This window comes from Pygoscelis adeliae, unplaced genomic scaffold, assembly GCF_000699105.1.
Source record: "Pygoscelis adeliae isolate BGI_AS28 unplaced genomic scaffold, ASM69910v1 Scaffold75, whole genome shotgun sequence".
Classification (NCBI taxonomy): Eukaryota; Metazoa; Chordata; class Aves; order Sphenisciformes; family Spheniscidae; genus Pygoscelis; species Pygoscelis adeliae.
In genome coordinates this window covers 2,817,470-2,831,589 of record NW_008824772.1, presented here as the reverse complement: position 1 = coordinate 2,831,589, position 14,120 = coordinate 2,817,470, and the positions used below count along the sequence as shown (strand labels likewise).

The window sequence follows — 14,120 nt, the reverse complement described above, 5'->3', positions numbered from 1 at the left end:
GAGATTCTGAATAGCAGAGCAGAGCTGGGAAGGAAATTAGCTTGCTGATCAAGATGTTCCAAAGTATATCTTCAAGGCAGGTCTGAGTCAACACTTTGAGATAATGCTGTCAGACTAAATGATAACACAAAATATTCTGACAACCTACTTGGTCTGGAAACAAACACTGTCTGTTCCTTGGCAGTAATTTCTGATTAAACGGGGGACTCTAGTTGCCAACAGCCCAATGCTAGCCACTGTGACTCAAGCCGTTGACTCCTCTTTTTTGGCATAAAACATTCAAATATATAAATTAAATGAATTCAAGTGAAAGATAGGAATCATCTTTTTATTTGGATAAATAAACTGCTTTATAGCTTTATTAAGGATCTGAGATCCACCTTAATCACAGACAGCAGTGAGGAAGCTCACATACGCATGCCATAAAATATGTAAGAGAAGATTTTTGGTACAGGTACCCTCCATCTACAGTTTGCAATTATATTTGACCTTTTAAAATAACCCAGGTGCAGAAAAGGTGCTTGAATACATCACACCTAAGATGAGCTTCATAGAAACTTCCTGGTTTCCCGAGAGCTCTGCTCTTTGCAGTAAAGAGCAATCAGGTTAATCAAAATAACGGAGAAAAAGGAAAATATATGCAGGAAATTCTCTCCTGGCTCACCCAAGTATACAGATTGCGTGCACTACTTTCATAGTCAAGTCTTGCAGACTTTAATGGCAGACACCTAAGACACTGAGCAATCTTACTGGTGTCTGTGCAACTGTTCACACACTTGGTGAGAAGCACATGCTAAACATGTTGCTGATCTTTTCCTTTCTGTTTTGTTTCCTCTCCTGTCTGTTTTCTATTCCTTTGTCGGTCTCTTCTTTTTCTTTTGCGACCTATAGCCCTACTTTGAGGCCCAGATTTATGTTCTGTCTTTCTTGCAGGGACAGCAGTCTTTCCAGTGACTGTTGTCATGTACCTTTCTGCCCTTAAATCTTTCCTAGCTAGCGTAGGTTTGTAACCCTTAGTGAAGTTCCCGTCTTCTGTGGGATTTCAGAGGGAGCTCAGTCTCTGGAGTTCAAAAGTGTGAACAGCTTTGTTTATCAAGACCTGAAAAAACACCTCCACCATCTAGACAGCGTCTTTGAATTGGGGCCTTACTGCATGTTGGATAATCTGTGCGTTGGGAACAAATGGACATATGCAATTCCTTCAAGCTGAATTACAGTAGGAGGATTAACAATAAAATAAACAGGTTCCTATTCACTACGTGAAGGTCTGTCAACATATTTTGACAGTTTGTTGCAGTGATGCATTAGTCAGACAAGCATGTTATGTGAAAGTGTCATATCTGTATCTGGCAGGAAACTGGCCAAATTACCTGTAACTCTCATGACTCTTGCTGTCTTTAAATAGCTTTTTCTTATATGCATTTTCCCCCTCCCATCTTTTTCCTAAATCAAAGATGGGGTGTTGTCAGAAGCTGGAACCTGAAACATGGCATCTCATTTTCTCCTGTTATAAAAAGACTGAATGTACATTGCTGAAGTGGACATAAAGTTGCTTTTCCATTTCACTGTCTGGTCTGAGTGTTCCTGAACAGAACTTCACCAATTGCCTGGAAACCAGCCTGTAATGTTAGAAAAAGATGGTGTGGTCATCTGCCACCATCTTCCCTATTGCTCTTTATGAGTATGTTCCTCATGCCAAAGAGAGCAAACTGTCCTGGTTTCCAACCATTGTGTGGAGTCAGACCATATCCTACACTGCAGTTCAGGGTTAAGTTCATGTTTGCTTTCCATGGGAAGATTGAGCATGTATGAATGTGGCTGAGTATGACACAGTCTAGTCCATCAGCACATGTAAGTCAGGTGGTGAAGTTTAGATGTACCTGAGTGTTGGCTTGTTCTGCATGGGCTCCCCTCTGAATGCTTGAAAAGTCTACTAGTCTACTGAGGTGGCCAGTAGGAAATTTCCTCAAACAAATGGAAATAACAATGAAATTGCAAAACCTTGCATCGCTTTGCACCTTTGTGGAGCTCCATTGGCTTCAGGAGGGCTCCCTGTGTCCACAGAGGATGGCCAGATCAGAACCTAACTTATTTGCTACAAGTACCTTGAAGAGGAGAGGAAGAGGATCAGCCATGTATTTAGAAGAGCATCCTTTACGAAGGGCCATGGTGGTTAATACAGAGCTAAAAATAGGTGCAAAGAAAATTAATAAGCCTCAGAATCGTTGGGATAGAGTGGAAGAGAATAAGGTACCTTTCCTGGTGTCTGTTCAGTATGTTTAAAATTGACTTGGATTTTAAAATTATGGGACAGACTGAGCAAACAATCAGTCCTGACACTTTCAAATCAGTTAAAGGGCACTCAGCAGAAATGCTAGTGGGTGAGTTGTAGAGAACGCAGAAGGGAGAAGGATGGAAATACTGTCTCAAAGGGTATCAGCAGATTCCTCTGCAGTATTACATGCAAAAGACTAATGAGCAGTGGCTGAACACACATGCGACCGCTGTATTTATTGTAGATGTCTTTCTGCAGTGTTCACTTTCTCTTACCAATGACAGCTGTGATTTGTAACCTCTACCGACTGCTTAAACCCAGATTTTCTTGTTCCTGCTTTAATTTCTTGCTCAGGAAGAACAAAAACTTACTCCTAGCTCACGTCTACAGAAAGAGTAGACAGATCTTTACAGAAAGAGTAGATGTGTCTATGGCAGCAAGGGAAGATACAATTCTGATTGTATGTAAGAGTCATAATTTTGTCTAAACTGGGATCAGCCAAACCTAGACCAAAATGCCTGTGAGCTCTGAACCAAAACTTTTAAATGCAAACCGAGCACTTGTTTAAATCTTTTCAGTGTCTTTGTCCTTGTGGTAAGATTTCACTAATCATTTCAAACAAAAGCAAAGATGTTTCATCTTAGACTGACTGTCTTTGGTCTTTACTGCTGAAAATCCCAGAAGCTTCATACTCTGTTTTTCACTGGCATAAAAGAGCTAACAGGGAGAACCTGTCTGTCCTCTGACACTCTTGAGAACACTGGGAACACGAATAAAAGAAAAGAGAGGTTTTAGTGACCTCATGGAAAACCACCTGGAAAAATTTATGTTATTAGATGAGCAAATTCTGTTTAGGATTTTTATTCCGTTAGATTGAAGGACACTTCAGGGGTCTAACTCTGTTCTCCATTACTCTAGCATTGGTGTAACTGTCTGAGCTTTAATGAAATTCTGATTGATGCCACTCTGAGATTGGAATATGGTCTGTAATGGTTCTGTTAGAGCAAAAGGGGCTGTACCAGTTTACGTTTAAAACTGAGGAGCCCTATTCCCAAAGCAGTTATGTAACAATTATACAGAAGAAACAAGGTGGTAATTAATAAATGCTGTTTTAAATATTTACAGGTCTCTATCTTGCTTCTTAGAGATGCAGGTATAAACAGTTGTAGTGGAAAAACTGCCCAAGCTCTCTGTCTGATCAGGAATTTCCCCCTTTTTGCGCACAGGAGACAGTCAAAGGGGTGGATGCCAGCCCAGCCAAGAGCTGCTGTGCTGTGCAGAAGTCCTTAAGCAGCTGGCTCCAGCCTCACAGCCCTGTGCAGGAAAAAGCAGTGCGTGTCAGCCATCGTTTGGAAACCTTTAGTAATCAGTATCGTTTTGGTCACATCCTGGTCTACCTCCTCCTTAACTGTGGGTCCAGAGCTTCACTTCATTCATACCCTTGCTTTTCTGGCTATGCTAGCAGAGCCAAAGGAGAGCAGCTCCAGAGAACATCTTCCCAGGTATGCCCAGAGTGCTTTCTCCCATCCTTTGTGAACTCCAGACACACCCTACTAAACATGGAGCTTGGACTCCAGTGCCAGGGGTGGAAGGCTGATGAACTGCCGTACTAACATTACTTCTGGAAGAACTTTTCTGTGCACATGGCAGCTCACTGGCTGTCCACAGACTTCAAGACTTAAAAATCAGAATATGCTTCTCTGGGCTGCAGTGGAGGGTGGGAGCACTGGTGTGATCAGCTCTTCTGATGGATGAGCAAGAGCAGTAACATCTGGTTAAGAAACAGTGACAGACAGGTATGGTCTACCCTTGCTCGACCAGTTTCAGGCTGCATCAGCAGTCCAGTGCTTTAGAAATGTACTGCACTTTTAAAGCTCTGTGTCATTTTTTTCCACTTCTGAGAGTAAATATTTTACATTAGTTCCATGATTTTAGTGTCACTGATCCCTGTTTGTGCTCAACTTCAGTGGCCTATGCTTAAAGTCTCTTCCCTCATTCCAAATCTTTACAGGTGAGTTATTTGCACAGGATTTGCTGCTGCCTTTTTTCTGCTGTCAGAATTTGAACTTGCTGGCTGTATGCTATGTGCTAGGTGGTGATTTCTTTGGCATATTTCCTTTCTTCTTTTGGCAGGTCCTGAGTTTGTTCCATTCTCTTTATGAAGTGAAGTGAAAAATGCTAAGCAGAATTTGCAGTGACTTTCTCTTTTATTTAATGAGTGCTTTATCTTGACATTGTCTAGTGTGTAAATTTTGTCCTTTTGAAGACCAGGAGTAGTTGATGTATGGTAGCTTTGTCACTGGGCTGCACTGGCTGTAGATACCTATCTGCTCAGCAATTGTTACGTAACACAAGTTTATTTCTGGGGTGGGGAAGTGGAACCAGTATTACAATTTACTGAGAGTATCTGATAAATTGTTCTGTTCAATAGTAATGCAAAGTGTGATGTTTTATTGCTGCCACCTGACCCTCTGAATATTCCATTCTCCTCGGGTTCTTACATTGCATTCACCCTTCATTATTTCCTCCGAACAGGCCATGAGTTTGCTATATCCTGTGCCTCTGCTTCCCTGTCTTATTTCCAAAAGCTGAAAAGGGCAAAATCCACATCAGTGCTGAGCCCATAGACAGGGCACATAGCTTGCACTGGACAGTCCAGATGCTGCCTGTGGATGTTGGTCTAATGTTTTGGGTAAGTATGGCGCATTAATCTGCCGTGCAGTGTGATACTCTGGAGAGCCACTGTTAAGCACCCAGTAAGATGAAAGCTCACAGGGAGTTTTCAGGAGCCTGTGAAATGACAGCACATGATGATGTGCATGATCGGATGATAAGCTGCAAGAGCAGAGATAGTGTTTGGTGTATCATATAAGCCAAACTGTGTTTATTGTATGCCATGGTGAGGTGAAATTAAACCAAATTGTGTAATGCCAGCATTTCTGACTGCATGATTTGAAGCTTCTGTGTGTGTTTGAACATATGTTCTTGTGAATGGCGTACTGCAGAGACCTGTGAATCTGAGTGGACCATCCACATACAGTATATCAGGAGAAGCACGGTGCAGTTTACCCTGCACAGTCTACCTGTGTCCTGGGTTGAAGTATGTGTAAATGCCATCCACAGAGCAGGACACCTAGAGCTGCAGCACTAACCATAGTATAAGGCTGTAGGATAACAACTGATTTTCCATACAAATCAATGACAGTAATACTGAAGGACTGAGACTAAGGTAAAAACAGTTACAGCTGTTCCCAGGTTTGAACTGAGAGCACAGCTTTGTCATGTGTGTGTTGGGAGAAAGAAGAGCCTCCAAACCATTTCACTCATGCAGTGCCCTTGCTAGAGAAGACATCTGTTAATTGTACATCTGACACAGCAGGAGCCTTTCTGGGTTGTCTTTCAGATGAGATGACAACTGATAATTACATGAGAGCTACAGGCTGTCTATCCTCTATTACTCCAGCATAGCTCTGAAAGCTTTCACTAGGGGAAAAATAACACAAGGAGTCTGAGAAAACCTTTGATTATAGGGAAGGAAGTAAAATTTGTTGTTGCTTGCTCTTATCTTAACTAGCCAACTGTTAAACCCTGCATCTGATAAAATTTCACACAGTGTTGAGAGTGTTGCTGTTGTGTTTCAGGTCTTACTCCAGTGGGTGGCTGGAGGAGATCTGCACATCTAGCCAGACTTCTCTCTCTGTTCTTTGCTCCATCAGGACACACTCAGTTTGCAAGGGCAGGATTTGGGATGCAGTACATCTGTGCCGGCTTTAGTGGTATCTCGTGCCTAATCTCCGGCTCTTGCCATATCTGCCCATCTCTCAGCAGTAACCTGAAGTCAATGTCAGTGATAAAATACATGGTAGTTTAAAGTGTTAGATGAAATGTGGGTGTTATGTCCACTTGCGAATTGGGCCCAGGTACTGTATAAACAGTTCTGTGACTTAGTATAAAATGTGCTGTATGTGCTGGGACCATTAATCCATTAATAGACCATTAATAGGCCAATTACATTGCTTTCATCACTTTTCCTAGTACTTTACAGGAAGCCTTTTTCACTTATGCAGCACCAATTGTGCAAGAATTAGAATATGCTGTAGTTAACTGAGAATGGGAGTGGGAAGGGGGGGAGAACAATATTCTTCCCAGCATGCCATAAACTTGTGACAGGGACCCTGTGTCTCAAATCTGAGCCCTCGGATAACAGTCTAGCAGAGGAGGAAAGCTTGCACGCAAGAATATGATTTTGCATTGGCTTCCCCAGAGTGGTTTGTTCTGGGGAAGCAGAGGGCAGATGTGAGTGTGTTTTGTTTTGTTTGTTTTTTTAAAATCCAATTTTACAGCTCATATAAAAGACCTCTAGCTAAACAGGCTGGGGACTAGATTCCTGTTAATGAATTAGCAGCTATGTGTATTTGACTTAGCATCAGGGTGGTGTCCCGCATCAGTTCACTGACAGCTAGATTTTGTCTTGTGTCAGAGCTCTCTTTTGGCTGATTCGTAACAATTTCTGGCCTGTCCTCAGACTGAAAAAATCCCTTCTTGCATGTCTTATATATGTATTTAGGCCATGTTAATTTTCCATAAATGGTCTGCCACTGAGACATCAGGGAGTGCAGGGTTGCTAACAGAGCAGGACTGGAACCAAGCGTTCCTTGGGCATCGTGAGCTGCTGCCCAATTTGTCAGCCAGGCCAAAGAAACATTTTCTTCCTCATCCCTTGCTCCCTTTCCCTGCACTGGTTATGTTTAGAATCTCTCCACCTCTGCATGTCGGTTGTGAGAGCTGTGTTGCAGTAGATGAGAGTACAGGCCAAATAGGTTCAAACCAGCTAGGCTCGGTGTTTATAATGGGTTTTCTATAACACTGCATAAGGCATTTGCTTCTTTTCATATGTCCGTGATATATGCCAGCTACCCACTGTAGTATTGTTCTGGTGCCTGAAGTGGAATAACATTGTATTTTTTAATAATGAGACTCCTTCATACAGGACCTATTTTAAGACTTGATCTAGGGACAGAGAAGCATTTGCTTGACCTCTTAGAAGTTCTTGGAGTGCTGTAATTGCTGCAAGTACTTACTTTAATGTATGTAAACCTGCGTATGCGCACAGATTTGGATTCATTGTGGTAGTGTCTAAGTGTCTGAGTTGGTATGTACTTATTTTCACTTGTCCTGGGGGTTTGGGGAGTGGACATGCGACAAAACTAATGACCTGTCCATGATGAAAACACTGAGTCTGTGGCAGAGTTGGTAATTTAACCCAGGTCTGCTGAAAGCTGAGCTACTCTTTCAAGAACTGAGACTTATTTTGTATGGAAGGAGATGCTGAGATGAGTCTGTATGTGTGCACCATCCAGACCATTTCAGCACAGAATTAGCCTTACTAATTACTTGCCCTCCTTCCTTAATTGAGTATTTACTTAACATTTGACCTTCTTTAATGTACTCAAACAGCCTGAGTTGGCTTTCCCTAGGAGTTCAGTCTGCAGCTCTTTATTCAGGCAGAATTCCCTTTATAACAGTTATGCTTACTCTGGAGCAGGGCCAGCAGCTCCTACCCAGGCTACACCATGGCCTTTTAGACAAGGAGGAGATTTTTTCCATCCTTGCCATTAGATGTTTTATATGCACTTTGAGAGTTTTGCTTCAGTGAGCACAGCAGCAAAAGGAAAAAAAAGTCTGTTTCTGTAAATGACAGAGGTTTGTTGTTAAGTTTAGCAGGGACTAGAGAAAAACACATCAGGAATTGTATAGAAAACTCTTATTCTCTGGAGATATTTTTCCAGTGTCACAGATTCAAGAAGCTTGGAGCACCCTGCTGTATGGATGCTTGCTTGAAGCAGACAGAGGCAGTGTGAGTGCAGATGAGACCTGACTGCACTTTGGGTTGCTGTGTCTTTTAGGAAGAGAAATCCCTCTCCTCTTCCCACTTTCATTTCCCATCCCTTTGCTCTTAAAGCTTCAGAGTCTTACCTTCCCTCCAGGGGCAGCTTCCTGGCATTATGGACTTGAGTGATGCTTCTTGTCTCTTCTAAAAGAAGTTGTTGGTGTTGCTGTAGTTTTGAATGATAAAGAAGGAAGACCCTGGGGCAGTAAATGCCTCAGCTATGTTTGCAAACTTCCACAGATGAGCAGTCAGTGTATGCAGCTTAAATTACCATGAAAGGACAACAGGAAGAGAGAGTGATTTTTTGAGAATAGCATCATATTATATTCTTCTCTGAGCAGATAATTTATTCAATGAGTGACAGATTGTCTAGTCTGTCTGAGGCACTGGCCTGCGACTTGGATCTAGCTGTGATTGCCACAGATTCCCTTTGCTGTCAATATGTAGTGTATCCAAGCATAAAATGAACTGTCAGACCACATCTTAGAGGTGCTGTGTTAGGTTTGAATGGCCAGGATGAGAAACCTTGAAAGGCTATTGCCTGCACCTGATTCACAGATGCTCTTAAGGCTTTGGTCTGCAAGGCTTTAATTCAGCACATTGTATTAGCACTAAATTTATATCTATATTATATGACCAGTGAGATATTAATAGCCCACATAACAAGTGTCTTTTGGAGCAAGTGTAGGCTTTCCTGTTTGAATCAACTGAGTAATTGATCCCAGAATATAGGCACGGGAAAATGCTTGAAAACCAGATGAGAAAGGCTAGAGCTTACTCAGAAAGGCCAAGTATACAAGAACATAAAATTTACTTAGAGAGCTAGTGCAGGAAGGAAATAGCCTAGAAATGGAGTATCCCACGTTATAGGAAAAGTTTTTTCCAGCCCCAAGAGAAACAACAGAAAATCATGAACAGAGAAGCAGTTTTTCAGGAGCCTGACACTGGAAAAGTGAGTCTGCAGTTTGCAGCTTCTTCCTGATACATGGCAAAACTTCTGGCTGAGCTCCATAAAGCTGCTGATCTCTGTCAAATCCCTTGGTAAGTCTCACTTTCCCTGCTGAGTGCTGCTGACTGTGAGAAGCTTGACCAAGGGTGAAAAGGGCTTCCTATTAATTGGCTTATCTTCGCTGCTGATCCTGCACACTGACCAGAAGGTATTCGGGTCAATGGATAGGTTCCTATTCACCTCTTTGAGCTTTGGCCCCGTTCCACAGTTGGCCTGCACAGGGTTACACTTGTGTTACTGTGCATCCATCCTGGCTGTTTGCCTCTCACTGTGTCTCAGAAGTCATGACAGTCCCTGGAATACGGCCTGTCTGCTATAGTGCCCCCAGCAGGGCAGTCAAGGCTTGGTGGGTATCTCTTAACCCATAGGAGGTTTGGCCATCTTCTTCTGGTGCTGACACTGAAGGCACAGGTAAGGTGGGCAGCGCTTGCTTAGTTCCCAACCCATGGCATCCTCCCCAGCAAGCAGGCCTTCAATGAGCCTTTGGTTTTGTGCAGCTTTAGGCTGAGGTTCGTTGGTGGAAGGCTTTCAGAGTAAAACTCTGCAGCTTCCCTTGAGCTCAGCACTTGCCATTCATCTTCCCGAGTCCTTTGTTCACCCACATTCCGTAATACAAGATAGTAACAAGGACACAAACATTACTTTCTAATATTTCTTCCCTTCGTACAAATGTTACCTTCTATTTCTTTGGCATGAAGATTGATCTCTGGCTGGTGCTGATGCTAGCATTCAATGGTGCACCATTCAATGTGCACTATGCTCTAAGATTCTTCTTTTGTTTAATTATTATTTGTTCATTTTTATCCCAGACAAAGCATGGCTGGGGCAGCAGCCTTTAAAAGGCCTTGCCATCGTTAATCTGCAAGTGTGGCAGTAATTCAGTTATTGCAGCTTTCCATAATTCTTGCCAGTGCAGCAGTGTAAATAAACAGGGAGCAGTAAGACACATGATGGGAGCTAGAAGCAATTTAGCCATGAGAGTTTATCATCAAGATACAAAACGCCTTGGAGCAGGGAAATTGTCTGCTTTGCCAGCTCATGGCTCTCTGACTGCTGGCCCTTTTTTTTCCACTGACAAAATATTCCTTTTTGCAGAGCCTTGATGCTTCCCCGATCTCATTTCTGGATGCAAACGACATGAAAGAGCTGTGCTGATGCTGTTCCAAAGAGACATTGAGCCTCCCTATATGCAGGGAGGGTTTAGCAGGAGACCAAAGATATCTGCACAGAGAGTTATATTGGGCAGGCTCTAGTTTGGTCACTGTGTTTTGAGAGGCATCTGCAAGGCTTTCCTGATGGTCCCTTTGAAGAGGGATTCCTATTATAGTAAAGAGCAAAACCATTTTGTAAACTCTGGGCAACAAGTAATGTGTCCTGTTCTGTGGCTCCTCATCCCATCTAAGTCTGCAAAGCAATGGAGGTGATGAACTCCTGTTTCATGATACCCTTTGTATGCAGGTTTGGAATAACAGTCTGTACCAGTATTTCTGGACTCTAGGATGAGAGACAGTCCAAAACCAAGAGTGCACTGGGCAAAAACACACAGCTGCTGAGACCAGCAAGTATGAAGGTTCAAAACAGGTGCCTATTTGTAATTCTCAACACTCACTTTTGTACTGGTCCTGCCTAATGAGGCTTTGACAAACCTGGCTGTAAAGAGATTCGTTCTGGACCAACGAAGGTGGAGTATGTCCTGTAGTATAGGGAGTCCTGACTGCTGGACCATATCTGAATCATGGTGGCCACTGAAAAGTGATATCCAGCTGAGACAAGATATCCAGTATGAGGCAAGTTTGATTTAAGTCCCACATCATAATGATGCCTTCCAGCATCTCTCAAATAAGGGGCTAAGTGTTTGCCAAGGTTTAGACATGTATTACAAAAGCACTTTTCAGAGTTAAATACCTCCCAGTGGTTTGGGTGATTTATAGATTTTATGGCCATTAAGTTCTTCTAGCATGACTTTCATTGTATAATATAGTGCAAGTGGTTCCTGCATCAGGTCCATTTCCTCTGGCTTTGTTCAAGGTCAGGTTTAGTATGGTGCTAAAGGAGCTGTTTCCCCCTCGTATCTACTTCCCTCCCCTTATTAACCCTGTCTGGTGTGATGTGAGCTTTTAATGATGTGATGGCTCTATGGCTGCCTCACTACCTCTACACCCTCCTCACTGCTTCCCTACCTGGGCAGCACTTGGTCATTTAATAAAAATGCATCAATCTTTATTTGTGAGAAATGTGAATTTACACCTAGAAAGAACAGCAAGGCTGAGCTGTCATCAGGTGCAACATTTCATTGTGACTCAACTTACATATATGTACTTGAATGGCAATTGCCCTGTTCTAGATCACCTTTCATCCAAACTGCACCCAGAGCACCACGAAGCGTCTCCAGGACCACTTCCACATTTCCCACGTTTGGCAGGCTGTGCAGCTCCAGCCCACCGCATTACGCAGAGAACTGCCGAGAACTGTCCAGCTGGTGGGAGGCACGGTGCAATTTGTCCAGGACATTGTGTTTGTCTCCGATCCATCCAAGAGTCAGCGTTGGCAGGATGCCCATCTCTGTAATCTCTGTGCACCTTGCTCGCAAGGTTGTTATTCCTACTCTTACAAGAAGTGCATGGATCCTGTCCAAACCAGTACGATTAAGAGATATGGCAGCTGCTGGCTATTCAGCAGGTCGGACTGGAGGGTGAGGTACTGCAGTGGGGGTAGGAGTGCCTCCCTGCTGTTACTGACGCACCAGCACTGTGTTTTGGCACCAGCTTATTTTCCCTTTGGCATTTCCCCTTATATATTGACCAAGCTGCAGCCCTGAGGTTCCCTACCTCCTGGAGTCAGGGTCTTCATAGAGACATTTTAAGCAAATATGTACGAAAAGGCACCCAGTCCACAGATGCGTTAGGCAGAATCAGTCCATCAGCCCTCTCTGTGGGGAACCGTCAATACGCCAGGCCACAATCAGCAGTGTTAGATAGACATTGCTGTTGCTACACAGATGTAAAAAAAGTCTGGCTGTTTAACTCGAGATGGTTACAAACCATGAAACTATCTACTTTACCCTGTGGTGAGGAAACCAACTGCACACTGCCCAGTGAGGATTCCTTTATTCATGCGGTCCAGTGAAGGGTGTTCTCAGAAGGCTCCTTTTTTTCTTTCAGGCTCTCAGCATCTCACCTCATGTTTCTTACATCTACCTTTGCTACAGGGCTTTGCTGAGCCTTATCACTGAAGGGTAAATTATATCCTTGTTACTGTAACAAGTATCTTCTGAGCACTTGCAGATAACGCACATCAGAAACTATGTCCCTGGAAATGCACGAGGAGTAACCTGTGGTTTCTTGTGGCTGGTACGTGTCTAGCTATTAGCAGTGGACTGGCTTCTCAGATCCAACACTGCAGTGAAATGCAGTTGGGTGAGGGCCTTGCAGTATAAATCTATTGTGATTTCTGCATTCTCTCACCTCTTGATTGTAACTCCTACAAGACATCTTTATGTTGGAGAAAAATAGGTACAAGCACAGTTTCGGCAGGTTGAGAGAAGGCAGCAGCAGCAGAAGCTCTGAGTATTTGAGAGAAATTGCACTGTGGAAGGTCTGGCAAATACACAATAATCAGTTTTTGCCTATTTAGGGATTTCACAGGGGATCAATAAATTGTCAAGAGCGTTTAAACTGGTAACTGTGAAGCGAAGAAAAGCCTGTGAACTGAAAGGCTAAGAGGGGGGTGTAAGAGCCTACTCTGATTTTTAAAGGGACTCAGCTAGTTTAGTAATAATGTTTTACTGTATGTATTATACCTGGAATTGGGGTGAGGTACAGTGAAAAGGATAAACTAGTCCACTCTCCTTTTGTATAGATGCTCCAAAGCAGAACTGCACACAGTCTGATTGGCAGTGGGTAGGGGATGTTCTATACCGGAGATGATAATTTGAGCTCCAGTGATCAATTCTTACCTTACTTTTGGCAGGTCCATCTCAGGAGAAGCTCTCCTGATTCTCTGTAAACAGTGCCTTCTCTGCTTTTACAACGAAAGGGTTAGTTGGTTTCACTTTCCAAGCAATTCATTTTCACTGTCTGGGACTCTGTGATGATGTGTTGTCATAATACCTACAGGGAATGTATAGTAGCTGGAAAAATCTGTATTTTTGGTCGGGCTGTTTGGTTTGATTTTAATGTGGGGAAAAATGAATTCACATACTGATATATAAAACATCAACGGATATAAAAAATAAATCAACATACACCACTGAGAGATGATAAATATATACACATTGACAGAATATGCAAGCTACATCCCTACTAAAAGCTGCTTGAAAAAGGCAGCAGTAGAAATGAGCAAGACCAAAACAGTAACTTCTTAAAAGGCTTTAGGAGGAAACAATTTCACACAACAGGAACAGCCCTGTGGACTTCTGTGCTGCATGTACAGGCATGAACAGTCACAGTCCCACGTACAGGTGGACAGAAATGCCTCTGTAATGACTATTATTGTGATTGACAGCTGGACTGGAAACAGTGACCTGGTTATCTGAGCCTGTGAGATGTGATTTTTCAGCTGATGGAAGTCATCACAGAACCACTCTTACCTTTCCTGATGTGGACCAAAGGGCAGCGCGAGCACAGAGCTAGCAAGTACCCGCTGAATCTCGGGCTCGTGAAGTGCTGTATTGTTACTGTTTGTTATTTGTTCTGTTGTGGGGCTTGGTCCCTTGTGTACAAGAGGAAAGTTAGATGGGGTGGTGTCTGTTCAGCTAAAAAGCAAAGTGCTGTAGCCAGCTGGTGTCCTCTGTGGGGTGATCCCAGGGACAGCACACCTGGTGTACGCTGACCGAGGTGCATAGCACATCGACAGTGGCACACATGCACACAAATACCCTGATTCCCTATGCAGTGATGCTACAGTCCAGCTCATGCGTCTGCTCAGGAGAGCAGGGTTTTTCCATT

General features: G+C 43.2%; 1 protein-coding gene across 1 annotated transcript in view; it reads left to right on the top strand.

Annotated features, from left to right (window-relative positions):
* Positions 1 to 2,133: 2,133 nt before the first annotated feature.
* The window catches only part of RAB11FIP4 (RAB11 family interacting protein 4 (class II)), a 107,541-nt gene continuing 95,554 nt past the window's right edge, over positions 2,134 to 14,120 (top strand). The window contains exon 1 of the mRNA XM_009323789.1: positions 2,134 to 2,250. Within this exon, the coding sequence (XP_009322064.1) occupies positions 2,134 to 2,250 (117 nt within the window). The remainder of the gene's footprint in view (positions 2,251 to 14,120) is intronic.